This window comes from Botrytis byssoidea (genome assembly GCF_014898295.1).
Source record: "Botrytis byssoidea strain MUCL 94 chromosome Unknown BBYS_005, whole genome shotgun sequence".
Lineage (NCBI taxonomy): Eukaryota > Fungi > Ascomycota > Leotiomycetes > Helotiales > Sclerotiniaceae > Botrytis > Botrytis byssoidea.
In genome coordinates this window covers 1,868,137-1,893,573 of record NW_024065846.1, presented here as the reverse complement: position 1 = coordinate 1,893,573, position 25,437 = coordinate 1,868,137, and the positions used below count along the sequence as shown (strand labels likewise).

Genomic DNA, 25,437 nt, shown 5'->3' with positions numbered 1-25,437 from the left:
TTCCGTCATTCAATTGTTCTAGCTTTGTAATACTAAATAAGATATCACTGAACTACCGAATAGTATCGAATCACAGGAAACGTCTCATCATTCAATCTCAATCTAAATCTAATTCAAGAACAAATCGCAAATATGGTGGGTTCATGAGTCTACTCCTTGAATGTGTACAGTTTATTGACGGTGGCTAGGGAATCGAATTGCCAGCATATATCCTTGGTGCACTCACTGCGGGTGGTGGAACGATGGGTTATGTCAGGACTGGAAGTATTCCATCTGTCGCCGCAGGTCTCACTGTTGGATCCTTGTACCTATTGGGTGGTTATCGTATCCAAAGCCGCCTGTCTTATGGCGTTGAGTATGTCTTTTTGGTCCACCGTGCATATCTAACCATTTACCTTTGCTCCAAAGCTCATATTGTTCTTTACAGACTCGCTCTTCTCGCATCTGTCGTTCTTGCAGGCTCTTCTATTCCAAGAGCAATTCGCAGTCAAAAACCTTTGCCAGCGGGTTTAAGTTTACTCGCCTTGTACGGGCTATTCACCTTCGGAAATGCATTCAGAGCGCGAAAGTAAGAAATGGTATACTGGGCCAGGCGTGTTTCAAAATTGATCAAATTTGGTGCGACATTATACTTCAATAATGAAAATATTTCCAAAGCCTTTCACTGTAGATTTTTCATAATGGTTTAATTGAGTTGAGTTCTTGATATGGTTTCATCCGCGAAGTACAGACGCTCAGTATAGCAAATACTCCATATCCGACACACCTCCCTCTTATCAAGTCGATCCATTCGTATCATCATGGCATACGTCTTATCCCAAAATGGAATGCCGATATGATTCAACATTGAATGACATCCAAACGCCCCTCTATCGTAAACCAACGCCCTTCCCCCATAACCCAATCCCTAAGACGTATCTGTAAAATCTGACTTATGCCCTTATGAAGCCTCGTCTATCTCTGCCCATTTCGCTTTGATTTTCTCATTCTTGACTTTTGCCGCTTCTCGGTTCGCCGCTGTTCGAGCCAGTCGTTGCGCCCTTAGACATTTGTTTACTGCTGTCTTTTTATCGTTGCACATTCCCATACATTTCCACAGGAATCCTCGGGCGTGGCATTCATCTAAAGCTGCCATGACTTCTTCGCAAGCTACTGAATATTAGAGATTGTCGAAATGGTCTGATGAGCTTTCCCAAATGCATGTATAGAGTTCGCAAGGGAATAAGAGGTTGAATATAGTACCTGCAGAATTATCTTTGGTCCACAAATGGGGATGCATTTTGAAACTTCTTCTTGATTGTGGAATCCCAGATCGATACTTGTCTTGGGGAACAAATTATGACATTTGAGATCGTCTCGAGATCGTTCAAAAGTATTCGGGACAATTCTGAGCGGTGAAAGTGGCAGTATTAATTTTAGTGGGTGCCCCGCGCTCGTCTTTCTAATACGATACCTAGATATACTATACTCCGATACCTACTTACTTTTCGACTGAAACTCCTAACCGTCTTCGAAATTCAGAGGAACGACAACTTTTCAGTCATTTCGAAGTCTTATTTTTGAGATATGGCGCAACAAATTACGGCGCGCAAGCAGCAAGGTACATACTTCATTACACATCGGAACTATCAACTGACACTTCATCAGAGCTCCAAAACCAGTACACAAATTACAAAAATGGTCTGCAGCAAATAGCCTCGAAAATTGGCGATGTAGAGACAGAAGCAGAGGAGCACAAGTGAGTTCCAGGCTTGATTTACCCCCGACTTGCAGAGATCAATTATCTCCCGGCTATCACATACAAGACATACTTGGAGATTCAAATTCTCACCGCTTGAAAGCTTATGCTCACCGTCCTTATTCAAATAGACTTGTTCTCGAAACACTCGAACCTCTTCCTGGTGACCGAAAGTGTTTTCGGATGATAAATGGCGTGTTAGTTGAGCGGACTGTAAAGGATGTGGTGCCGGCTTTGAAGACAAATTCGGAAGGTCTACGGAAAGTCTTGGAGGATTTGGTTAAGCAATACAATAGCAAACAATCAGAAATGGAGAAATGGAAGGTACGAAAGAGTTGATTCCTCGGCTTGATAGAAATCATTTGCTGACAAGTGTTGTTACACAGAAGAAGAACAATATCCAGGTCGTGCAGCAGTAAGAGCATCAGTATTGGTCACATATATTGGAGTATGGGCGTTGCATCAACAACAAAGATGGGTAAAAATCTACTTTGGCTCATAGGGCAGTCAATGAAGAGGCAAGGGCTTGCCAGGCTATTCTTTTGCATAAGGGGAAAGCAAATATGACATCCGCGGGGAAGCATTCATGCCCAAGATCTCGACTTGTCAAAATGATTCTCCTTACTGAGTTACCCCGAAGGTTGTGATATTCTTACGTGCATCACGAGAATTTGTACAACGTTATAGTAACATTGGATTGCTCGTAAATCGGTGGATGAATCGAAACGTCTAGACCCAAATATCCAAATTACTGGCAGTTTTGATGCGCTGTATAACAAACAATATTCCTCCCAGTTCGAGCCTGAGTCCTAAATTATCACGGCGGCTCGCGTCTCAAGGCCCAACGAGAACGCCTCGAATTGATGTCTTTGATGCCCAATCATAAAGGGCTGTCAGGAATGAGAGGACCCGAGACGTTCATATTTTTGGCTGAGTTCGCATGAGAAGCGCGGTGTGTTGTTCAATCACCGTCAGGCTGACCAGAACCTTGCATCTGCAGAAATGATATCGATTGTGGGGGTATGAAGCAGGATGATTATGGTTCATCTCGTATTTTGTTACTGGATGACGAACATAATACTTCTGCACAGAGACGGATATGATGTCCATTTGCAGAATCGATACAACGGTGACAGCGAGCTTCGTGATATACTCATCTCCAGGTAACCTTCCCTGCTCATCCACATCATAGTGATCGAATATTCCCTACAAAAACCTGATACTGTGTTGCGAATGTGGAGCAATCCTATGTGGCCTTCTCCTGCTGTGTACACGTGCAATTGTACCTGCTCAGCAACGTCCACGAAACAACTCCGTGACAAAGCAAAAGTAACAGAACAAGGCTCCCCGCAAGGACCTACGTAGATAACATCGTAGATACTCTCTTCGTCATTGTCTTCTTAACCATGGATTTAATCCACGCCTCGGACGTGACATCACGTAATACCAAGCTGCGGGAGCAAAAGTGTCAAAGTATTTGGTGATATCAATGCACAGATGCAGTGCAGTTCATGGAATGGTATAATGCTATTCTAAAAGGAGGGATGGTCGACAAACAAACAATACTTCATCGGTCGACTGAGGACGGGATGTGATGGGAGGTGCAGTTGATAGGCTGCATATATATCTTGAAAAGTATTGGTCACTTGAGTGAATAGCAATTACTTATTGCATATGGCATGATAATAAGCTATTGGAGGGTGAAGGGCACGCATGCCTGGCACAATCACTCGATCCCCGAATCAATGCACTTATTAATTTCCAATTCTGTTTAAATGAGCATACCCAATGACAATTTTCATTGAAGCATTATTTATTCATTGGACAGTAGATAATGATGGCATAGAAGTTGAATTCTCCATTCACATATCTTACCGTTTTCCGAGAAAATCCCCAAGCCGTTCCCAAGCCTTGCTTCATGTACCTGACGTCTGGAAGCTCGATCAACTTTTGTGTTGACCATTCAGAGTTCGAGGTAAAATTAAACTGACATCAGGATGTTTTTTTGGCGTTCACAGATAAACAATTTTGGGGAGTTGTAAATTGATATTACAACACAATCAAGCTCAGCTAGAACTACCTAGATATGATATTGAATTAGAAAATAATTTATTAGTATTGCTGAAAAGTGTACATACTTACTTCAAGCATCACTTGTTATTACCTAGGTATCTATTGAATGTATACCTAAAGCTTCATAGCTCAATGGTATTACAGATCCAATATAAACAGCACCCCTTAGCTACTTCATAGCTACACAACACCACCTCGAGACCAACTACAAGGTACACTTATTACTTGTTATACTTATTATTATTACACTTATTACACTTATTACACTCACGCTTACACCTACAGCCTGAGTACCCAAATAAGATACTACCGCCTACATACCGTGTTTTCGTGTGTATCTATTGAATATTCTACTCAATATCCATCCATGAAGAAAGTTCAATGGGTGACTGCCGTACTCTCATGCTATGGATCTACTGTCAGGAAGGTTCTACTGTCAAGAAAGTATCTACCCAGTAGGTATAGTATTGCGTAATTCTACTCCAGAACTCGAGAAGGTGTAATTCTACGGTTGTGTCTATCTACCTACCTAGGTACCTACCTAGGTAGGTATTGTATACAGGGTTGAGAAAATTGACAATTTTCTTGGATCTTACTTGATTCTACCTTTGAACCATAGGAATTAGATTGAACTGGATTGAATTGAATTGGATCGAATTGGATTGAATCTTACCAGCTGAGCTGTATCTCGAGCTTTGTACTCTGTACGGTCCCTCTGCTCTATCAGAAGTTGATACCTAGATACCTATCGTAGATACCTTCCAAATACTACTCGGTAACCTTATTACACCTTATCCGCCACACTTTGACTTTTCTTTTTCCGTCGTTGTGCTGGTGATTCAAAGTGCGTACGGGGCATGAAAGGACCCTAAAAAAGAAAGAGCCTCGGCGCTAGCTATTCTACAATCATAGCTCCTTCCATTGGGATCCTTATAAGGTCAAAGGTCACAACCTACCTATCTAGTATCTAAACCTCCAGCTTACATCCAAGAGAAAAAGCTACATCCATACATACCATCATCCCATACCAACAACCCCATTACTACCACCCATTTGATACCTCGATTACAAGACACTGAACATACAATCAAAAGAAAACCCTTCTCTGTCACTCTATCTATCATTTCTTCCTTCCTTCATTAAACCCCACGTTTCTATCTTTCCCACCCACGCGCATCAATTATTTATTGTCTTGCAGATTTCATAAACATAGAAACACAAGGCGCCTTCGTGCAGGAAGTCTTTGAATATCTCCGACCTCGAACGAAAGTGGGTAAGCTTTCTTTACAATTTCATACCAAAAAATTCTCTACCCACCCTTCTATCCCCGAATTTTTTGTAAACCCTCTGACGCGATTTATGCAGTAGGATACCTGCAGCTCAGCCCAGAAAGTGATACCCTTTCAAAGGACCCTAGTTTCATACGGAGGCGCAACCCCCATTCACTCGCGTTTTTCCGGCAACATCCAGCTAGGTAGAGTAAGCACATTGGGAAAAGAAGGCTGTCTGCTCGAGGGTCAACGCAAGTCAACACGCAGATACGCATAACTGCGAGATCGCAAGGCTTTACGACGTGTCCTACACATCATACGGCCGACGTGGCAACCAAGGAATTTTGAGGAAGCGGCTATCCGACACCTGCACCTACCCAAATACATCATGTCCAATTCCCCTCCAAAGGAAACGGACGTTGAACAAGGAGTCTCGCCAGATGACACGGATGCACAAATGAATGAACATACGGATCCACACGCTCCTGGAGGCTACGAGTTTGAAGTCAAAGAACAAGATAGATGGCTCCCTATAGCAAATGGTTAGTTGATGATTTCTTTTTTTTTCAGTCATTCACCATCTTGGATCGAATCTTGTGTGATTACCTATAGCGAAGTTCATGGTGAATGGTATCGCTTCGTTGATCACACTAATTACACGCGCATGTCCTCGCCTTTGGACCAGTTAAGAGCTTGGAGTACAAACGTTTCAATCTAGCGGTGTCACTGTGATCATACATCCTATCATGTCTCACACTTCATCTTCTCAATCACCGGAGACGCGAGGCGCCTCGAGGGAGGAAAAATATGATCTTGGTCATTCAGAAGCTAACATTCGTAACTTTGCGCCAGTTGCACGTATCATGAAGACAGCTCTACCAGAAAATGCAAAGATTGCAAAAGAGGCCAAAGAGTGCATGCAAGAATGTGTCAGCGAATTCATCTCTTTCATCACAAGCGAAGGTATGTCTCGGTCCGAAAATCGAGAAAAATTAATGTACTGTTCTAATTGACCTATCACAGCTTCTGAGAAATGTCATCAAGAGAAGCGCAAGACTGTCAATGGAGAAGACATTCTTTTCGCCATGACCTCCTTAGGATTCGAAAATTATGCCGAAGCACTCAAAATTTACCTATCAAAATATCGAGAAGTGAGTCCAATCACTTAATCAAATATCCTTTAGCATCTATCTATGATTCATACTTACTGGACCAACCATGTACAAGACTAACGGATTTTTTTAGCAACAATCGACTCGAGGAGACAACCAAAATAGACCAGGTAGCTCTGGTTTCGGACCACCTTCTGGAGCTACTACTGCAAATGCAGCTTCGGCAACGTTCCCGGTCGGAGCAGAGGGTGCTAATAATGTCCTCGCTGGTCAACAGGTAGAAGCAGAGCACGATGGCGGTGCTTATGTTTATGGTGGTGGTCATAATGGTGCTACTGGCGGAGAAGGTTACTAGGTGTTTTATTTCAGATTCAAATTGACTATGTCGGATGATCGATGAATTTTATGGGCGAAAGATTTACATTGCAAGAATGTATCAACTATATGCAAAGGTGTTGGGAAGGGAGGAACTGGGCGGGTGCTAATGGGCCACTTTTGAGATATCCAAATTGCTTACCTTGTACAAAGGATGGGATCAAAAGTAAGGGGTGTTTTTTTGATGCTTTATTAGATTTCTTGGCTCGTGAGAGCAAGAAGCCGATAACCTTAGGGGGTTCGGTCTCATGAAAGCTCAGAGATGAACGAATGACATTGGGCAGTAAGGACAGCATCAGATGTAGGTTAAACAGCCCCACATCAGATTGCTAGAATAATACTACACATTCTATGGCTTGTATATCAAGGGAAAATGAACACAATGATACCATCAACATGTGCATATGTCCCTTTTGAAGCACCTCTTAGTTTTCAGCCTTGAGCCATACAGTGACCTAAAGATCTCAATATCCCGTAGGTATTCATCACTATTATTACTGCAAGCATTTATAAGACTGATTCGACCTCGGGAACCTTTGATGTCCACAGGGAATACGTAAACTAGGTAGTTATTAGTGCAAGTGGGGAGGGAGGGGCAAAGCTGGGGTCAATCATGTGACTAGGTAGATCTAAAATATTTTTTCTGGCTTACCTCAGAAAAGCACACGAGCAAAAACCACCATCATCAATTGTACCCAAGCTTTGAACACAACTTAGTTCTTCTTAACACAACAATTATTTTTCTTAATAATATTAATGGTCTCAACACATTCTAATTGTCCACTGCAAGATTTTGCAACATGGTATCTCTTACCTCAAAACCCTCAATACCTACCACCAGTGGTAGCAAACCACTTTTAAAAACTACCATGTCAGGCACGATAAGAAAAGCTCAAGATGCAGATCTGGATGACGATTTAGAAGTGCCAAATCCGAAACGAGCGAGAGTGTCTTTCAATCCCAAGGTCGAAGAAAAGGTTTTAGAGGAATATGTCGCAAAGGGTAGAAGTTTAGAGAGTATCAGAGTGGAGGTCAAGCGGGCAATAGAGGCACATGGCAAAGGCGACAGCGAAAAGTACGATAGCATTAAAGAAGTATTTGCGCAGACTGAGGGTGACGAGAGAGAGGATGCTGGTTCAAACGATGAAGCGAAAACATATCTGCTAGCGCTGACTGGCTATGCATCACTATTGAATAAGGATTGCAACGGGCTAGTCAAGGCCATATTGAAGTGCGACTGGATGGGCAGAGAAGAGGGATTCGTCAAGGCGTATGCTCAGTTTCTGGGAAACTTGGTTAGCGCACAGGGAGCGTATGTTGGGCTGGTGCTTGGAACGCTCGTTGACAACTTTACTGGAGGCATGTTACCCCTCACCCCCTTAGTCTCCCAAGCTCTGTTAACCTGGACACAGTACGAGTATCGAGTGGGCGTCTTCCTGGCTGCCCAGATGTTAGTCGCGATGTACTTTCTTCGAGGGTTCACTTTGCACTAAGATACCTCCTTCGATTGGTCCCCTCCGCCAGCGCTACACTCTCGCCCATCCTTTCAACCAAATTTCCCTTCGCCGATGAATCAAAGAGAGTACATGTCACATATATCAACAATCTCGTTCGTCTTCTGGAATATGCTCCCGAATTGAAGTCGGATGTTTTCGCTCTCATCACGGACAGACTGGTCAAAATTGACGTACAAATGCAGGTCGACTTGGACGACGTGGACGATGAGGTCGCAGGTGCTATTGTTCAAGGTCTCGCAATGAATCCTTCTGACCAGGAAGAAGAAGACGATGATGACGCAGATGATTCCGACGACAGCGATGCGGAATCAATTAATAGCGATGATGAAAGTGGAGACCAAGCAAAACGTGCCAAAGAAATTCAAGAAAGTGTCGAAAAAATGGATGCAATACTGGACCGCTTATTTGCTATCTACGATCCTTATTTCACAGATCCAAATAGCATAGAAGCTGCAAATATGTTCGAGACTTTACTAGGACATTTCGCCAATATCATTCTACCTACGTATAGATCTAGACACACTCAATTCCTCCTCTTCCACTTTGCACAAAAGTCTGAACATCTTATCGATCAATTTGCTGGAACCTGCGTGCAACTAGCTTTCCAACCTGGAAGACCTGCTGTCCTTCGACAATCTTCCGCGGCTTATCTCGCTAGCTTTGTGGCGCGAGGCGCACACGTTGAGCCTCAAGTGGTTCGTACCGTTTTCGAGCTCATCGGGAGCAATCTGGATCACATTCGCACGGAAAATGAACTCACTTGTCGGGGACCCGATCTTAAGAAATATGGCACTTTTTATGCTATGACACAAGCTCTACTTTATATATTTTGCTTCCGCTGGCGAGATCTTATAGATTCTTCCGAGGTATTTGATGACGAGGACCCTACCGCATTCATTGGGCAAGATCTTGTCTGGACAACAGGTATCAAAGAGACACTCTCTCGTGCTATTTACTCGAAACTCAACCCTCTTAAGATCTGTTCCCCGCCCATTGTTTCCGAGTTCGCTAAGATCGCACATCATCTACGATTTATGTACGTATATCCTTTGCTAGAGACCAACAAACGTATTCGTTTAAGTCAGTTCTCGAGTGCAGTCGGAAATGGTGCATTGCGAGACTCGGGCAATGGTGCAAGCAATGACAGCTGGCACCAACTCGATGCTTACTTTCCTTTTGATCCATATCAACTACCTGTGTCAAAGAAGTGGATTGAGGACGACTATGTACAATGGCAAGGCATTCCAGGACTGAATAAAGATGAGAGTGATGATGATAGTAGTGGAGACGAGGAGGAGGATGAGGATGAGAATGCGCCTGAAGACGACGATACGGCAACTGACGAAGAAGCGGAAGATTAAGGCTTCATTATGGAGTTAAATACAATGCCATTTTTGAAACAGGGAGTTTTGACCGCGTTTATGCTATTCGGAGTTTCATCATGAGGAGATTACCGGGTAGGCACATTACTCTTTCAGCGAAGGTGTCGGGGAATACAAACAAGCGGCGTTTTATTGTTGGGCTGGGAAAAGTTTGGTGTTGGTATTGTTGGCGTTCATTCCTACTTGGGGGAGGGGAATTCCTACATAAACGGATTGATATATGGGATTCGAAAAGGATGGGAGGCCCGGCAATTGTGCGTGGGAATTAGCCAATGGTGCACGAAGTTACGATTGTAGACTTGCTTCCTATTCAATTCGTCTCAGTCATAGCGATCTTACATATAGAACTGGGTATTGCTAGCAGCTCATGAACTAGCAGATACCTACGTTAGGTGGGATGTTAAATTTCTCAGTGAGAAATGGAACGCGTAAATAGAGCACCTATAGATAAAATAACGTTTACAGCATGTCCTTTTCATTTTGATTGCCGACGTGAATAGACTTCCTTGACAATCTACCTTCATTCTTGCACTACCTACATTCTCGCTGGGTGTTTATCGCCTTTGATGCTCGGCACTAGGACTGCGAGGAAGATATGCTGCCCTACGAGGAACATACTACAAAGCATTGCAGGCACCCAGGTAAGTAACAATAATAGACAGGGTGTACATGAGTTCCACAATATCCACGCGAACAACTCAATATTTCATTGCAAGCTATACAAGACTCCAGTATATGGCTCAACCAGCCACACCATCACCAATCACATTCTACAATCCTCGCCCCCATCTCTAAATCGGCACACTCCCCGCAACACTAGCCCAAAATTTACACCTTGCCTCCAAGCTGTATCTTCCCACATCAATCCCTACATTTTCGAATCCGTCACTCGCAATTACATATTCCATTCCGGTATTGACTTCTGGCACGCCCGGCTCCGACGCATTTGTCAGCTTGTGTTGGTTGGGGTTTCCGGTGGCCATGAAGGAGGCGAATGCTCCTGCGTAGCCTTGGTAGATGAGTGGTTGCGATTTCTGGACCGCGTTTACTTGGTTCCACTAGTTGAAGTGATTAGACGGATTTGAAAAATTAACGAGAGGGGAAGAAGGAAAGAGATGGGCAGGGAAAAGATGGAAAGAGGCAGATTTACATAAATGGTATCGCTTCCATGTCTCGCGGGACTGATCGTATATTCTCCCATCCATCCACTTCGACTCGCCGCCTTGCTCGTCCACAGAGCTGGACATGCTAGTACCGAGTCCCGGTATATGAGTCCTGCTCTCTCGTACGTAGTATTGTAGGCTGGAAAGGTCTCTGCCGTGCCGGAAAGAGGATATAGGGCGCGCACGGCATCGAGCTGGGATTTGGAAAATGAGGGGAGGTAGCCCGCGAGCCAGATGTTGAAGGAGGCGATGCTGGAGTTGAAGGGTGGTGTACCGGTGTCTGTGGCGTTTTGAAGGCTGGAGGGAACGAAGTTTTCGCCTAGTTGGGAGATATTAATGATTCGATTCTGCAGTTGAGAGGGGCGATTTTTGTTATATCTGTAATGCAACTTCAAGGGAATAATTCATTTTCAATATCTCTTCAATACCCAAAACTACCGGGAGAATCATAGAGTATCAGATGGAGTAAGTTATCCCTCGATGTACAAGGAGCAAATCTGCGGTATCAAACCGGCCCAGTGTCCAACAGGATACTTTGAATTTCACCATTCTGACTGAAAAAGAAACATATCTTACCTTCATGCGCATTATACATGCCCCATCCCCCTGTGATAGCGATTTCCCCTTTGCCGCCTCTGCCACCTTTCGCATTGACCGTCGCTTCACTCAAACTTTTCTTCAGGAACTTCCCATCAATAACTGGCGCCCACGTATAACTACTAGTATTCCAAGTGTGACTCGCCGCAACAACTAGCGCGGCTTCGGCTAGAACCTCCCATTCTAGCGATTTCAAACACTGGAGAGTGCCATTGATAGCACCAGTGCAGTTTGTCAGGTCCGTCATGGTATCGTAAATGGATTGAGCTTGGGGAGCATCGTAGGTGTATGATTTGGGCCAGAAAGGAGAGGAAGCGAGAGCACGGTTAAAGAGGGGTGGTGTGGTTTCCCCGGAAGTGGCGAGGACTTGTGCGCTGTATAGGACTGCCGTTAGTCAAGACATAAATTGAGTATATCAGAGAGATTGCTCTAGAGGTAGTATAAAGGAGTAACAAACACCACACTTCCCGCTCCTGCACTTTGCCCCCAAATGCCCACATTATCTTTGTCTCCGCCAAATTGATCGATATACTTATTTACCCATTCGAGAACTGCTCTCTGATCCAGCAACCCAGGATTTAGATCAGAATTTTCATCTTCTGCAATCTCTTTTCCTGGGAGAAATCCAAATGTATTGACACGATAATTAGGGTATACGAAGAGTATATCATTCTGAGTAGAAACATTGAGAACGGGATAGGCCGAGGGGGGGACTGCCAGCGAACCACCGCCTTGAATGAATCCGCCTCCGAAGAAAACTACCATGACTGGTCGAAGTGGCTGATTGGACGTCCATGGGCGAGAGTAGAGGGATAAATAAAGACAGTCCTCTGATCCAACGTTCTACATTTGGTCGTGTCAGATTTAAGTTGACCGGATATGTAATATGACTATGGGGATAAAGTGCTTACACCTTTTTGAGGACAAGCGGGAAACGTTTGAATGGAGTTATAGGTTCCATTTGTGATAGGAAGAGGAGGCTGTGGGCCTCTAAACCTATTGTTCCCAATTGGGGGTGCTGCAAAGGGGATTTTCTGATAATATGTTATGTTATATGTAGATGAGTATGCACCTTGGAATGTGCCATAATCTAGAGATGCTGTAATATTTTGTGCAGTTACAAGAAAGGGAAAGATGAATAAGGAAAGTAAAACAGATTGAAGTGAGGTTAAATCCATTTTGAGAGCAACCAAAACGATCATGGAAATGTAATGGATGATAACTTCAACCTTCAATTTCCTTGGCACTTACAACCTTTATATATCCAGATTCCCATACTTCAAGTATCATTCATTGATTTATACAAACCTACCTGGTCAATGAATGCATGCAAACTTGATTCCTAATTGAAGACACTTTTTGGGTGGAGAGAGATGTTAAATGGCGGGGTTGTGCAGATCTGGGGGAAAAGAGCTCGGAAGAATCCGACCAGGATTCCACATACACTTTTTAAGTGAAATAAGCGACCAATAGAAAGGCGGAAAATATATCGCCTAATACTTGGGTACATATCAATCATCATATCACATCACAACTGCATCCATGGATTAAAATATCGGGCTTTGCTACACCGAAATATGTATTTTTCCGTGCTAAATAAAGTTAATGCTGGTAAACGTGATCAAGACCAAGACCTGCCGTTAAACTCCAATCCTCCCCAATAGTCTTTGCTTTCATAACGCTGAGGGTATAAGGAGAAGGTGCGCATCACTATGCAAGGTATCCCAAAGCTCCATTTTCAAGTATCCCAGATGAGAAGAAAAGAACGCTAAAAAAAAATGGAAATGTGAGCCCTTGCTCCATCGTGATCCTTGATCCCATAAATAAAAGGAAAAATAATGCATGTTTTGATGTATATGCATGAGAGTATATCAGGTCATATGGTACCATCGTTGTGGTGCCTGTTGCGGTCTAAAGTCTTGTCAAAGTTAGTGATAAGGCATTGGACCATAATTTCGACGTCTCGGACCTTGCATTATGTCTTCTCTTGGCAAAGGTGGCAATGGAGGACGATCCATAGCAGGCAAATCATCTTTGACATCCTCCTCTCTCCTCTCGGCCATTTCCTTAAGAATCAGCGTCGATAGTTCCGGATTGTCCATGAAGAAGCTTGAGGTTTCCTCCGGATACTTCTTCCACAATCTAGCTTGCAAGAAACCAACTCTAGCAAAGACTTTTTTGAGCAGAGGATCCATTGAGCTTACGCCATCATATAAAGTCTTACATGATTTCAAGACTGAAGGTAGTGCAGCATCTGATCCAGCAACTTCGAAATTATTGACGATGAATGCGGATATACAGCTTTTGAAGTCCTGCATGAGATATCTCTCGGCGCAAACGTAAACATCGACGCTTATAGAATACGCAATTGACCAGGTTCTCAAATCTTCTTGAGACATTCTCTCCTCTACAGGGGGCTCATCCACCGCATTGTTTCGAGAGCCTCTTCTACGATCTCTCGGGCCAGGGGCTTGAGGATAACCATTACGAGCTATGACCGGCATTGGCTGAGGTGGTGGTGGGAGACCATTCATCCAACGATTTCTGGGTGGAGGTATTCTTCTCGTTACGCCACAGTTCCAGCAGGTTGGACCAAAGGTTTCCACAGTACATTGAGCACAATTGCAATCCGGCCGATGACGTCCAGATTCCTTTCGTTGTCTTTGTTCCCAGGCTCGCTCTTGACGTCTGCGACGAGTTTCGCGTCTTCTCCGACTTCTGGCACTTTGAGCATTTAGTAACGAGATCTCATAGAAGTTTCGAAAATTCAGCAGGGGATTCTACCTTTCATCGCTTGCGGTTCCACTATCTGATCCATCATCACTACCCGAAGCATTTCCATCTTCGTTCTGCTCTTTTCCTTTACCCTTTTCGGGTTCGACGACGAGGATTTCTGCGACAGGACGCAAAGGAGAGTACTTTGACTCATAGAGGAACGCGATGACAAACTCGAACAGCGTAGGATTTTCCTCGGGTAAATCGAGAGCTTGATCTTGGGCTTCTTTGAACCCTCCATCCAACGCCTTTCTGAAGTATTCCGATTTGGTGAGTATATCGCGGTGAACATAAAAGGTTTGGGCATGAGGTCCGACACGGATCGGTATCATCGGTGATGAATAGCGACTATATCATCAATAAATCAGTATGGGCTATTTGCGATTTCTGAGAAAGTGATGTGCATTCCAAACAGAATCGCACGAGATAATAGATGTAACATACCCATCGACACTAGATACCCAAAGGTCCTTTTTAGGATCTGCCACTTCTTTGACCTTTTTATCCTCGTCCACAAAGCTGAGAACGACGACATCTGGAGTGGTAGTAGAAGGCGCTCGCATTGCCGCGTCAAGAGAAGTCTCTCCTCGATTCGTTCGAGGATTTCCTGACTGTGCAGCCATTATTCCCAAGTTTTTTTTAGAATAGCCACAAATGTAAGTGTATACTAGACAGTGAGATGACCTTAAGTAAAAGGTGTGAAGATAGGACTGAAAGATATCAGCCCCGCTCTTGACTATGATCAAGGCTTCCCGCTTCGTGTTACCACACCTCTTTTTTTTTTTTTCTGGTTTCGCAAATCACAGAACCACGAAAGCACGAAAGCACGATGTCCCTTTGTGGCGTTGTTTTGACTACCTTGGAAGTGGGTGATCGGTTGTGGTGGTGTTCCAACTCAGCTGGATGGGTAATTCAGAAGGTAGATAGGCGCATGGTATATCGGAGTAGACTGTAGGTAGGTAGACTATAGGTAGAATGTAAAGTGGAGATGACGATAGATCTTCGCAAAGACGAAGAATGATTGTTAATAAGCTGAACAGATGGAAGTTTGATCACTGTTGTAGATATTGATACGGAGTGAGCGGGAATTGAAAGAAATGAAAGAATTGATAAAGTATGTGTAGGTAGGTATTGAGAAGAAGAATTGAATGAAGTGAATTAATTGCCTACCTACCTAGCTACAACGGTCGAGTGTCCGTCATGATAATGGTTAATTAAATGTGGATGAACTTTGAACTTTGAACTTTGAACATTATTAGATTAGTGGTGGGGGAGGGGCAATTAGATAAGCTTGTCTGTTAGAGTCACTAGAGTATAACCTAGAGCTTACTTTTAGTGAGTACCACCTACCCTCCTACCTATGCAAAGAGCATATACCTACCTCTGACCTGCTGTACCTAGTATCTAGTATCTAGTATCTAGTATCTAGTATCTAGTATCTAGTATCTACCCCTACCTTCCTACATGTTTTATTTTGTATGCGATGGCTCACGAGGATGGCAAGGAAAGATAACGGAAACGTAAGGATGGATGGATGGATGAATAATAATACAATGGCTGATCTTCGAGCTGGTCTTACATCAATATCATTCATACCTCCAGCTACCTACACAACTACATAACATTCCGAACTGATGAAACAATCTATTCTTGGCTTCTCAAAGTCCGCATGAACTCTCTACTAACAAAAGACAAGAGACTAGCTGGAGGTATCTAGTAGGTACCTAATCAATCCAAAAACCCGGTACATTTCAGATCGACATCGACCACCCCCTCCCGAGGTAATGGGTACATCGCCTCGATCACTAACAAGTCAAAGTTACATTGCAGAAGATACAGCAAGAAGGTACATTTGGTGTATCTACTATATTTCATTCAATGTCCATGTCACTTTGAACTACCAACACCTTTCCTCTTTCCTCTCAGTGCCTACCTAGGTACTCGATATCTTCCGAGGATAACTTAGCCAAGGGGCTGAAACAGAAAAAAGATATGAATGAAAAAAAGAGAAGGGAAAAATCACTGTTGATGCTGATCAATCCCTAACAGAGTGGTCTCATATGTTACCACGTAGGTCTCAATAGTGGACAGCCTTACTATCGTCATGTCACATGCATTGCCTCAATTTCTCTTTAGGTTCGGTCAGCTCCATGGCAGGCAGGGCACAGCTACATGTGCCTCGAATCAGATTCATGGATGATAAGTGGCCGCTACTCAAACATCTTTTGGGCAACATTATATCAGCCCCACCTTTAGATATCTGTACTCAAGAAGAGAAAGCGATCCCCCATTTTCAATCTTGTTTTCCCTTCTCAGCCACCATTCCTTAACATATCCGAATAATCGGTACCGGATGCTCACAAGGAAGTCCCGAATTCATGGGTGCATGATAATCGCCATCTCTTTCGCGCTCACCATGGAAACTCCACTCGAGGTTACAGTACATATGACAGATATGTGTGCCCGATCATTGTAAATATGCAGGATACGGAGAAAAACTTCCTGAATATTGTCTCATTGAGATAGATTTAGGATGGAAAATCGAAGGATTATCGTGTCAGTCGCATGTTCGGAGAAACAATTGCGTCCTAAACGGAGACCTGCATGATTGTGATTGCTTCGTGCATGGGGAGCGCCTACGATTACAACATTGAACAATATGGCTACGGAATAAGCGACCGACAAAAGAGCATTCATCAAACATTTTGGTTCATCGAGATCTCTATGTGTATGAATGGGTACAATCAAAACTAGACGATGCTTCAAGTCACGACAGCGCCTGCGAACACGTGGAAGTAAACCAGACCATGAATCGGGCTGATTAGACCCCCTCTCCATTTCCCTCCGTGTTGTCACTTTAGGAAATTCCCACCTGTTTTGGCCATAATTTCATCATAGTAGCCTTGAAATGCTAACCACCCTTTGTCCGGTCCTACTTCGAGTCAGCAATCTGTAGATTTCACCCAAATAGAAGCCAAAATACCTCCGACTTGATCATAAGTAAAAGCTGCCTCCTCATCTCCAATGATCTTCTTCATCTTCCCACTACCCGAAGCTGCAGCATCAACAAGTAGCTGGGCATGACAAGTTTTATCAAGGCTAATGAACCAGAAGGCTGCCTCATCCACACTCTGGCCTGCCGTTAACAGCCCGTGATTCTATAGAATGCACGCCTTACCGTTGCCCAAACTTTTCGCGATCCGAATACCTTCTTCGCGGTCAAGTACGATCCCTCCAAAATTGTCATATACACTATGTGATTTGTAGAAGCGGAGAGAATCTTGAGTTATCATATCAAGAGGAAGACCGAATACGCTGTAGGCTTTGCCATAGACAGAATGGGCATGACAAGCAGCATGTACATCGGGACGAGCTTTGTGAACTGCAGAATGTCAGCTATCTTAAACAGCCCGACTGTGGAGTTCTTGTACCTTCAGAATGAATTGCAAACGCCGCAGCATTGATTGGCTCATCTCCAATTACCACATCACCATCTTCGTTCACCAAGATAAGGTCTGATACACAGATTTGAGAGAAATGTTGAGAGAGAGGATTAAGCCAAAAGTGATCAGCAAGAATGGGGTCACGAACTGATCTATCCAAATTTAATTAGCTTCTTATCATCGGCGACTAGAATATCACTCGACGGTATTCTCACATATGGCCAGCAACCCCTTCATCGAAACCTCGATCGGCAAATCTGTCACATCTCAGTCACAATTCAAGTATCACAGTTTTTAAAAGGATTCTCACATTCTAAATGCAGCAGCCAGATGCTGTTTGCGATATAATCTCTCTTCTTCTAAACTCTCAAACCTCGGGTACGACCTGATTTTGAGCTTTTTGCCTGACACAGTCGTCCCCTTTGCGCCCACTCGACTATTATTTGCGGGTTCATTATCGAGTGAAGTCGCCGTTGGTGACATGCTTTTTATGACTTTATTATTGACAGTACCTGAGTTTGTATCACGGTTTCTCAAGGGAAAAGGGTAATTTATAAATGAAGGCGGGAAGGTTGATTATCTCTTAGTGGGCGATCATGCTGGTGCTTCAGTGCTACCCACCTTACCCCGCCGCGGGGTATCGACAGCAGCGCAAGGTTCAATACGTTATCTATCTAGTACTGTACAATAATCCCCGAGACAACTGACAGATCATCTATCTCTCCAGTTATCTTTGATCGTTTTTTTAATATATATAATCGCGTACTCAAGATGCGGTATTATGCCTACTACCTAATAAGCAGATACTTTGATCAGCATCAAGAAATCTCGATAATGCGGGCATCCACACTTTTAAGCCCGGAATCCAATAAGAACAATACCACTGCTTTTCTTCTACGACAGAAGCAATCCCCTTCATTTGCTTTTGTGGCCCAGAACTGATTCCGAGAGATCCAATGGGTCTGGAACAAGAAGCAGGTGTTACGGCCAGGTAAAGTTTCTATCGTCAGCTAGATTTGGGGATTGTATGTGAGATGACTGATCACCCGACATGCGAGTGTAGAACAACACGATTTCGACTGGCCGTTCCTCGGAAATCTTCGAATCATACTAATTCATTCAATGAACAGCTTTAAAACCTTTCTCTTCTTTCCAATACACCATGTTCAGCTATCTCGGGAGATCCAGCTACAGACCCGGAGATCAAAAATGTTGAGATGTTTTCTATCCTCGCATTACGACGGAATGAATCAATCTATTGCAGTCTCAACTTAGATCAAACTTTGAAGTTGAGACTGCCTCGATCCTCATCGTCAATCGATGTTCTCTTTCCTGTTGATGGGATTTGAGACGGCGATGTACATGAAGTGGAGATATATCGACGTGGATAACTTTCATAGATCGAAACAAAACATATGGAATCTCCTAGATCCCTATTTAACCGTGAGAATAGATTGATTATATTGATGTAGATAAGATCAAGGGAAGGAAAGCACAACGAAGCATGAGTGGTTTTGGGCTGCCCAATACATTCGGTAGGAAGTTGACAGAGCACAACTCCCTTGGTAAACTTAGATTTACACATCACAAGCATCACGCAAAATGGTCACTCGTCAGTTCAGTCACTATATGCACAAATAAAATATAAAGATCAAAAATGCTGACTTCATTCATCATTCTAAAAGCCAAACCACTGCAACAATTCCCCTCGAAACCCATCCATCATTAACCAAATAACACTGGGTATTCTTAAAACTTGTGATGGGTATGTAAAAGAAGTTTATCATAACATTTGATGGTCCTATAACCCTATGTAACCAGAAGCTTTAAATCCTCACCCAAACCAGACTCAATGAAAACGTGTTGCTGTCTAGCACCGCGCAATGCGTTTTGTATGTCCTTTGTATTTCTATAATCCCAATGCAAATGAGTATATGCACCAATGTATGCTGATATATATCTACCATGGTGTTATCTATTATATCTCAAATCTTAACGGTACGAAGAGAAATGATTTACAACATGAAAGCAGCAAAGAGACCACCCAACAAAGCGAAGGAGCCAGTAGCAACCTTTGCTGTAGCAGCGCCAGTAGCGATAACGACACCGGAGCCGGTCTTGGTAGCAGAAGCACCGGAGCTCAAGGTGACGTTAGATCCGGAAGGAGAAGTCCAGGTTCCGTTGGTGGCAGTCCCGTTGGTGGCTGGGGCAGCGGTTGGAACTGGAGCTGGAGTGGCGGTAGCGGTGGTGACAGTGCTGAAGTAGGAGCTTGGGCAGGATCCCTCGTGAGCTGGGTTGCATCCACCTGGGATACCAGAGATGCTAGAGAAGACAGAGCTGGTGGAGGAGGACAAGGCAGCGTGTGACTCGGTGGTAGCAGAGGCGACGACGGAGGTTACGGCGGAGGTAGGAGCGACAACAGATGATGAGGCGGTGGTAGGAGCGACAACAGATGATGAGGCGGTGGTTGAAACGATGACGGAGGAAGAGGAGGGAGTAGCGGCGTTGATGACGAATGGGAATGACCATTGGAAGGTGTTGACATCGGAATCGAGGAAGATGGCAATACCGTAGGTTGCGAAGCTACCAACGGAAGCTGGGACGGTCCACTTGTATGATCCATCCAAGTTGTTGATGGAGGCTAAGTATGTTTGTTAGTACAATTGTCCTGATCTTCAATGCATAGAAAGGAACTGTAACTCACTGGCAACGACAACAGGGTCGTAGTTCAAGGTAGCAGGGGAAGAACCCTCCAAGAGCTTGATGGTAACAGTTCCGGAGACGGAGTTAGGAGCCCATGTGATATCCAAAACATCTCCAACACTGACAACTTGACCGTTGGTTGGAACTGAGATAGCGTCAAAGCCAGCAGTTTGGGCAAAGACGGAGGAGATGGAGGCCAAGATGGCGGCGGAAACGAATTGGTAACGCATTTTGATATTAAGGGTTGATTGAGAAGATATTCAAAGAATGGACAGTATCAAAGATACAAAAGATTAAGGTTGGGGAAGAAGAAAAAAAGGATTGATTTTCTTTTATTATTTTTCAGTTTGTAGTGAATAAGAAGGAAGAGAGGAATGTTAGAAACTGGAAAGAGAGGATTCTTTAAACTACTTTCTCATTTCGCGAACCTACAGGTGCATGTGCCATTACCCTTGGCAGCACCACTTCTAACTTATGGGGAGGGAGGGGGGTGGCTCGGGAGTGTTCTAGGCTGGGATATAATTATACATTTTAATAGAAGAAGGATCAAACGCTAAGGTCAGGATGTTGGATCTGGATTGGTTACAAAGTTAAACTTACACGGAGCCAACTTCGACATATTGATGATTGACACAAGAGAGATTTGAGTGAATTTGGTGTAAGATTTGGTTGACGGAGGATGGAATTGGAGGCGGAGGGTTATTAGACGAGATGTACTTTGGTGGGCTATAGATCATTTGATTCGAGGATTATGTTGGAAGCATAGGTAATTACTGAGGATAAAACCCTGAAAAAGGAAATTAGTATGACAAGGGTTAATTTTACTCACTTCCATGGTACGTACATACTGTTATACTGTTTTAATGCACGTTACACGAATAGAATTCTGCAATTTGGTTCAAGGCTGAGTAAGGATAGAATCATTGTCGTCTCATGAAGTGAGGATGGAATAGACGATATGTACTGAATGAAGATCAGATATTGTTCGGTTAACCCCTTCATCGATACCCAAAAGTCCGCATCAAGAGCCCAAATATATCGTACATAGAATCAAGTAGATCACTCACCACTTTTAGTATTCCCTATGAATAACCTTAATTCTAGGATGCGTTAATGCGTTGATTTACAAGGGCTAATGGAAAGGGTACCTGAGCCTTACGAAAAACAGTTAACTTTCCCCTGTAGGCGGGCAGGACCTACATGGAACCTAGTGTTTGCTGTAGACTGCAGTAGAGAGAAGCTTAGCTTTTGCACCACCAATAAACGGGAAGGAAGGGGGAGGGGATGAAGCACAGTAACAAGGCTCAATGATGTTGAGTAAGCATAGCCTAAATGCGCAGAAACATCAAACATCTTCACGATACTCGGTGTCGTCTCGAGAAAAAAAAAAAACCTTACATCGAGTATCGAGTATCGCGTCCCGACTGTCCCGACTCTATCATTTATACTCTTTTTTACGTCAGCCACCAAACTCTGTCTTATTATATTGGTGAATTCAGTGGATTGGATTTCAAAAGTTGTTTGACTTTTACACTTTTGATTGCGACTTCTAGGAATACGAGATTAAAAATGATGTGGCCAACCAAGGAACAAATGATTCAACTTGCAAGTGTCCACTCGTGCACAGAAGATTATTTCCACGGAGTAAAGTCTTTGCTTGGTACACTGAGTGGGTAGCAGTGGGTTTCGCTTGTTAGCTCTCGAGTCCACCAGTCTCCCCAAGTTGAAGCAGAGGCACCCTTTGGTGATTGACTCCGAAGAGTCGGAAAACACCCCCTAACCTACCATGATTGATAATTAGAATATGGACTGATAGTCTGATAGTCTGATAGTCCGATACCACTTTTCTTTAGTCTAGCCGTCGCTCATTTCGACAGAGCGAGGAAACTTCCAAACGGATCGATACCAACCAATTGCAAAGTTTAAGCGCTGTGACTCAAGAAGCCTAAACAACTGTCTGACTACGTGTGGGCTTTACGTACAGTAAGTAACTGTCGGTAAGATTATAGCATAGGACTTACAATACCGTGGGTGCATTTTGTCCTGCGAGTGATCTAAAACATGTTTCGCCGACTTCACGGTGCACATCGCCATCTGGGACATGCTCTATCACTGATATAGCAACTCGAATGAATGACATCGTGAATATCTTGCCAATCGCTACACATGCAGCATTGGATTGAGAAAAATCACGATGACTTCATGTTCAGGTCTCGAGTTATCTCACAACAAACACTGAGACGCATAAATCGCGGGGAAATTTGAATCCATTTCCCGGGCAATATATGACCTGTGGGATCCTCCTTGTTTTTGCCATGAAATCCAAATTAAAAACGATCTTGGGTGACATTGTGAGTGAGGGGGGAACAAGGGTATATTTTGCTGATGAATTCTAGGCTTTGTTGATGCAATTTGTTTATTCCGTGTGCCCAGAATTCTTCTCTTTCTCTCTTTCTCTCTTTCTTATCTATGAAATTGAAGAATTGGAAATGCTATGATAACTCGACGTGGCACGATTTGCGACTTTTGAAGACACAAGCTTGAGTCCAAAGTTGAAACGACAATCAATATAAGGTTGAGCGCAATGAGCGCCAGTTTGCGGGCACTGAGGTTGTCGATCTCGGTTTCGAGCAAAATACCTGTCCTAGCATGGTCTGCTTTGTCTACTTCTTCTAGTCTTTCTTCATTATCGTTCTAAAATGTTGCAGCAGACCAAGGACGAGCAGTCTATCCTCACCGCCGATATTTCCGAATTCGACTATATGCGCCAACCAAAGAAATATGATGCCTGCAACATGGATGTTTGCTGAAACGGAACAAGAATAGTCAGGTTGTCAACATGACCGATTCTTCAGAATTGGTATAGCTGCCAAGTTCTTGACATTGGAAATAGAGTTCTCGCAATTTTTTCCAGTAACAAACCGCATCAGTGTAGAACTTGTTGGAAGAATATGGCGAGCTGTTTCACGAGATCGACATGTGTTCCCGTGCGCTTTCATTTATCTAGCAACAAAGTACACCCACAGACCCGAGTTTTCAACATTTTTTTTTCTTCGGATTTCCCGTTGAACAGTAGCAGTTCTACCTTGTGATTGTTGCCGCACTGCTAGTCTACCTGAAAGCTCACTACCGGCAGAGGAAACTCTTTAGTCAAGTTTTTCCTCGCTTTACATTCAAGCATTGTAAATCTGGGTAAAGTTTGATAGCATTTCATACGATGCTAAGTGGTATAATATCACGTCTACAATACCTCAAGACTTTTGATGGCCAGAGGAGTAGGATACTCGGGTAGCTGATACGTGCCATATTTAGATTTCACTCGATCGTGTATATCGTGAAAGTACTTCATGTTTCTTTTGCAGTCTTTAAAACAGGTATGCTAAACTCCATACTCATGACACCCAACCTTCGCCAAAACGCCATCTTTGTTATTCAAACCCTTTGCTTTTTCCAACAAGTCTCCGATAGCTCTTATACATATGAGATGTACCATTGCTTCTGAAGTTTTACATGTCAGCCTCTCCGCAATGGCCGCAATTGCCGTCCAAGTTCTCTGATTTGGTGGTCGTATTCAGCTATTGTTTGCCTGTCCGCTGAGCTATTGGGGTTCAGCCAACCTATCTTCATTCGTATATGCTTGATTTCTGTTTCAATCTTCTCGCTTTGCGTCTCACTCAAAGAAGGAAAAGAGTCTAGTGACTTTTTCTTTTGAAGTCTGGGCGGAGAGTGTGGAGGTGGTGGACTATCATTTAATGGTTGGCGATTTTCTCGGTTCCGATAGAGGGCTAGATCTGTCGCGCTCATAACATTTTCCGGAAGCTCGCCATCTGAAGACCACTGGGATCTCTCTGAGCTTTTTCTTGAATCTCGAGAGCTCGAGCGATTTGTTGAAGAGCGGCCTCCCTCAGTCCTTGCACGATCCTTGGGAGGCTGAGTACGCTCTCTCTTCTTGCTATTGCTATTGCTATTTCTAGATGCAACGCTACTGGATCCTCTATGTTTACGTTTTCCTCCTTCGTTGTCGATGGGGTTTCTAGGAGATGGAGATCCTGAAGACATTTTAAAGTTTTTAAGATGACGGGGTTGAAATACAAAATGAGGTGCTTTAGATGGCAGTTTAGACTCCGTGTCGTGGTATAGATGTGCAATTTGGATTCTTCCTTGTGTATCGCGGTGTTCCTATATACAAGTAAGACTACGAAATTACAAAAGCCGGTGTTAATCCATCAGATTGCCACGATCTAGGCAGCGAGCTTTTCGCAACGATCTCGTCATGCTATCTGGACTGACTACTCTTCTGTCCTCATTGCGCCAAATTAAGACATGCCGTTGATCGCAAATTCGGCCTGTATCCCTCATGCTCACCAGTACACGTCCCTATCCCCGAAAAAATGAAATCAGAAAACAATATTACTGACAGAATCTTGCAGGCCTGAAGTTGTACGTTGATAGACCAGGCCAGTTCATATTGACCGCAAAAGTTATCACACAACCCTAGGGAACAAACGTGCTTTGTATCGACACTTTGTAAACTAACAAGGTCAGAAACTCGGTCAAAGTGCTCAGAATACCATAATTACAAGGACAATCAATACTAGAGTGCTAGGCAACTCACAATGGCAACCAACTTCGGCTTTTGTGTCATTTTGGACACAGTATGTCAAATTCATCAATAATGCATAAGCACCCTAGATACAGTGTGATACTAGGTGCACTTCTCTCGCGACAAAAAAAGGAATGTTTCCACTGAAGCTTCGTCTACACTCCCTGGTTCCAGACATTTACCTTAGACTAGCTTTTTTAGAATCCTAATTCACTTGTCTTGTTGTAGCCTAACTCCCAATGTTCTCTTTTGTATGCCAACACTCGAACCGTTGTCCGGACCAACCGCACGAGAGGCCTTCTGCTCACTCTCCTACGTGCTCGTACGGCTCAATGGCCGACCCTTCTCGAACCCACCACCGACAAGCTTTCGGCTCTAATAGTCGGCTCTCCAAGTGGCCGACTAATTCCTAGTCGAGGAAACCAGGTGTCTCTGAAAAGCTATTATCCCCATAGGATTTTCGATAGGCTTTTTCACGAAAACTAGGGGATTCATGTATTTTCTATTTCAACCCCCTTGCAAGAACAACGACTTTCCGGGCATAATCGTTTTCGCCTACTAGCAACTAAGTGGCTGCTCAGAGAGTCCAATTTTTTAAGTTTTATATGCCAAGATATCAACCGTCATGTTATTAGTGCATCTATCTCACCCAAGAGTTGGAAATACTACTACCTGGTCAAGGGGC

General features: G+C 43.6%; 10 protein-coding genes across 10 annotated transcripts; 4 read left to right on the top strand and 6 right to left on the bottom strand.

Annotated features, from left to right (window-relative positions):
• Positions 1 to 132: 132 nt before the first annotated feature.
• On the top strand, positions 133 to 572 carry EAE97_003393 (uncharacterized protein; the record flags this gene model as incomplete). The annotated part of the gene is made up of 3 exons (XM_038873905.1): positions 133 to 135; positions 189 to 355; positions 428 to 572. 3 exons carry the CDS (start codon positions 133 to 135, stop codon positions 570 to 572), a joined length of 315 nt encoding a protein of 104 aa, XP_038735768.1.
• Positions 573 to 940: 368 nt separating this feature from the next.
• EAE97_003392 (uncharacterized protein) lies at positions 941 to 1,279 on the bottom strand (the record flags this gene model as incomplete). The annotated part of the gene is made up of 2 exons (XM_038873904.1): positions 941 to 1,149; positions 1,243 to 1,279. 2 exons carry the CDS (start codon positions 1,277 to 1,279, stop codon positions 941 to 943), a joined length of 246 nt encoding a protein of 81 aa, XP_038735767.1.
• A 287-nt stretch (positions 1,280 to 1,566) lies between these two features.
• EAE97_003391 (uncharacterized protein) lies at positions 1,567 to 2,157 on the top strand (the record flags this gene model as incomplete). Its single annotated transcript, XM_038873903.1, has 4 exons — positions 1,567 to 1,600; positions 1,648 to 1,738; positions 1,870 to 2,062; positions 2,125 to 2,157. The coding sequence occupies 4 exons, from the start codon at positions 1,567 to 1,569 to the stop codon at positions 2,155 to 2,157; spliced, it is 351 nt and encodes a 116-aa protein (XP_038735766.1).
• Positions 2,158 to 5,470: 3,313 nt separating this feature from the next.
• Positions 5,471 to 6,549, top strand: EAE97_003390 (uncharacterized protein; the record flags this gene model as incomplete). The annotated part of the gene is made up of 4 exons (XM_038873902.1): positions 5,471 to 5,624; positions 5,935 to 6,045; positions 6,106 to 6,233; positions 6,328 to 6,549. The coding sequence occupies 4 exons, from the start codon at positions 5,471 to 5,473 to the stop codon at positions 6,547 to 6,549; spliced, it is 615 nt and encodes a 204-aa protein (XP_038735765.1).
• An 820-nt stretch (positions 6,550 to 7,369) lies between these two features.
• Positions 7,370 to 9,447, top strand: EAE97_003389 (uncharacterized protein; the record flags this gene model as incomplete). Its single annotated transcript, XM_038873901.1, has 2 exons — positions 7,370 to 7,928; positions 7,982 to 9,447. The coding sequence occupies 2 exons, from the start codon at positions 7,370 to 7,372 to the stop codon at positions 9,445 to 9,447; spliced, it is 2,025 nt and encodes a 674-aa protein (XP_038735764.1).
• An 812-nt stretch (positions 9,448 to 10,259) lies between these two features.
• Positions 10,260 to 12,406, bottom strand: EAE97_003388 (uncharacterized protein; the record flags this gene model as incomplete). The annotated part of the gene is made up of 5 exons (XM_038873900.1): positions 10,260 to 10,526; positions 10,619 to 10,950; positions 11,208 to 11,602; positions 11,686 to 12,071; positions 12,140 to 12,406. The coding sequence occupies 5 exons, from the start codon at positions 12,404 to 12,406 to the stop codon at positions 10,260 to 10,262; spliced, it is 1,647 nt and encodes a 548-aa protein (XP_038735763.1).
• Positions 12,407 to 12,772: 366 nt separating this feature from the next.
• Positions 12,773 to 15,190, bottom strand: EAE97_003387 (uncharacterized protein). The gene is made up of 3 exons (XM_038873899.1): positions 14,448 to 15,190; positions 14,013 to 14,351; positions 12,773 to 13,952 (listed from the first exon to the last, which is right to left on the bottom strand). Exons 1-3 carry the CDS (start codon positions 14,624 to 14,626, stop codon positions 13,157 to 13,159), a joined length of 1,314 nt encoding a protein of 437 aa, XP_038735762.1. The 5' UTR covers positions 14,627 to 15,190; the 3' UTR covers positions 12,773 to 13,156.
• A 1,665-nt stretch (positions 15,191 to 16,855) lies between these two features.
• On the bottom strand, positions 16,856 to 17,929 carry EAE97_003386 (uncharacterized protein; the record flags this gene model as incomplete). The annotated part of the gene is made up of 6 exons (XM_038873898.1): positions 16,856 to 16,935; positions 16,987 to 17,139; positions 17,182 to 17,385; positions 17,435 to 17,598; positions 17,662 to 17,703; positions 17,757 to 17,929. The coding sequence occupies 6 exons, from the start codon at positions 17,927 to 17,929 to the stop codon at positions 16,856 to 16,858; spliced, it is 816 nt and encodes a 271-aa protein (XP_038735761.1).
• Positions 17,930 to 19,461: 1,532 nt separating this feature from the next.
• On the bottom strand, positions 19,462 to 20,379 carry EAE97_003385 (uncharacterized protein; the record flags this gene model as incomplete). The annotated part of the gene is made up of 2 exons (XM_038873897.1): positions 19,462 to 20,087; positions 20,151 to 20,379. The coding sequence occupies 2 exons, from the start codon at positions 20,377 to 20,379 to the stop codon at positions 19,462 to 19,464; spliced, it is 855 nt and encodes a 284-aa protein (XP_038735760.1).
• Positions 20,380 to 23,662: 3,283 nt separating this feature from the next.
• EAE97_003384 (uncharacterized protein) lies at positions 23,663 to 24,208 on the bottom strand (the record flags this gene model as incomplete). Its single annotated transcript, XM_038873896.1, has 1 exon — positions 23,663 to 24,208. One exon carries the CDS (start codon positions 24,206 to 24,208, stop codon positions 23,663 to 23,665), a length of 546 nt encoding a protein of 181 aa, XP_038735759.1.
• Positions 24,209 to 25,437: the final 1,229 nt, after the last annotated feature.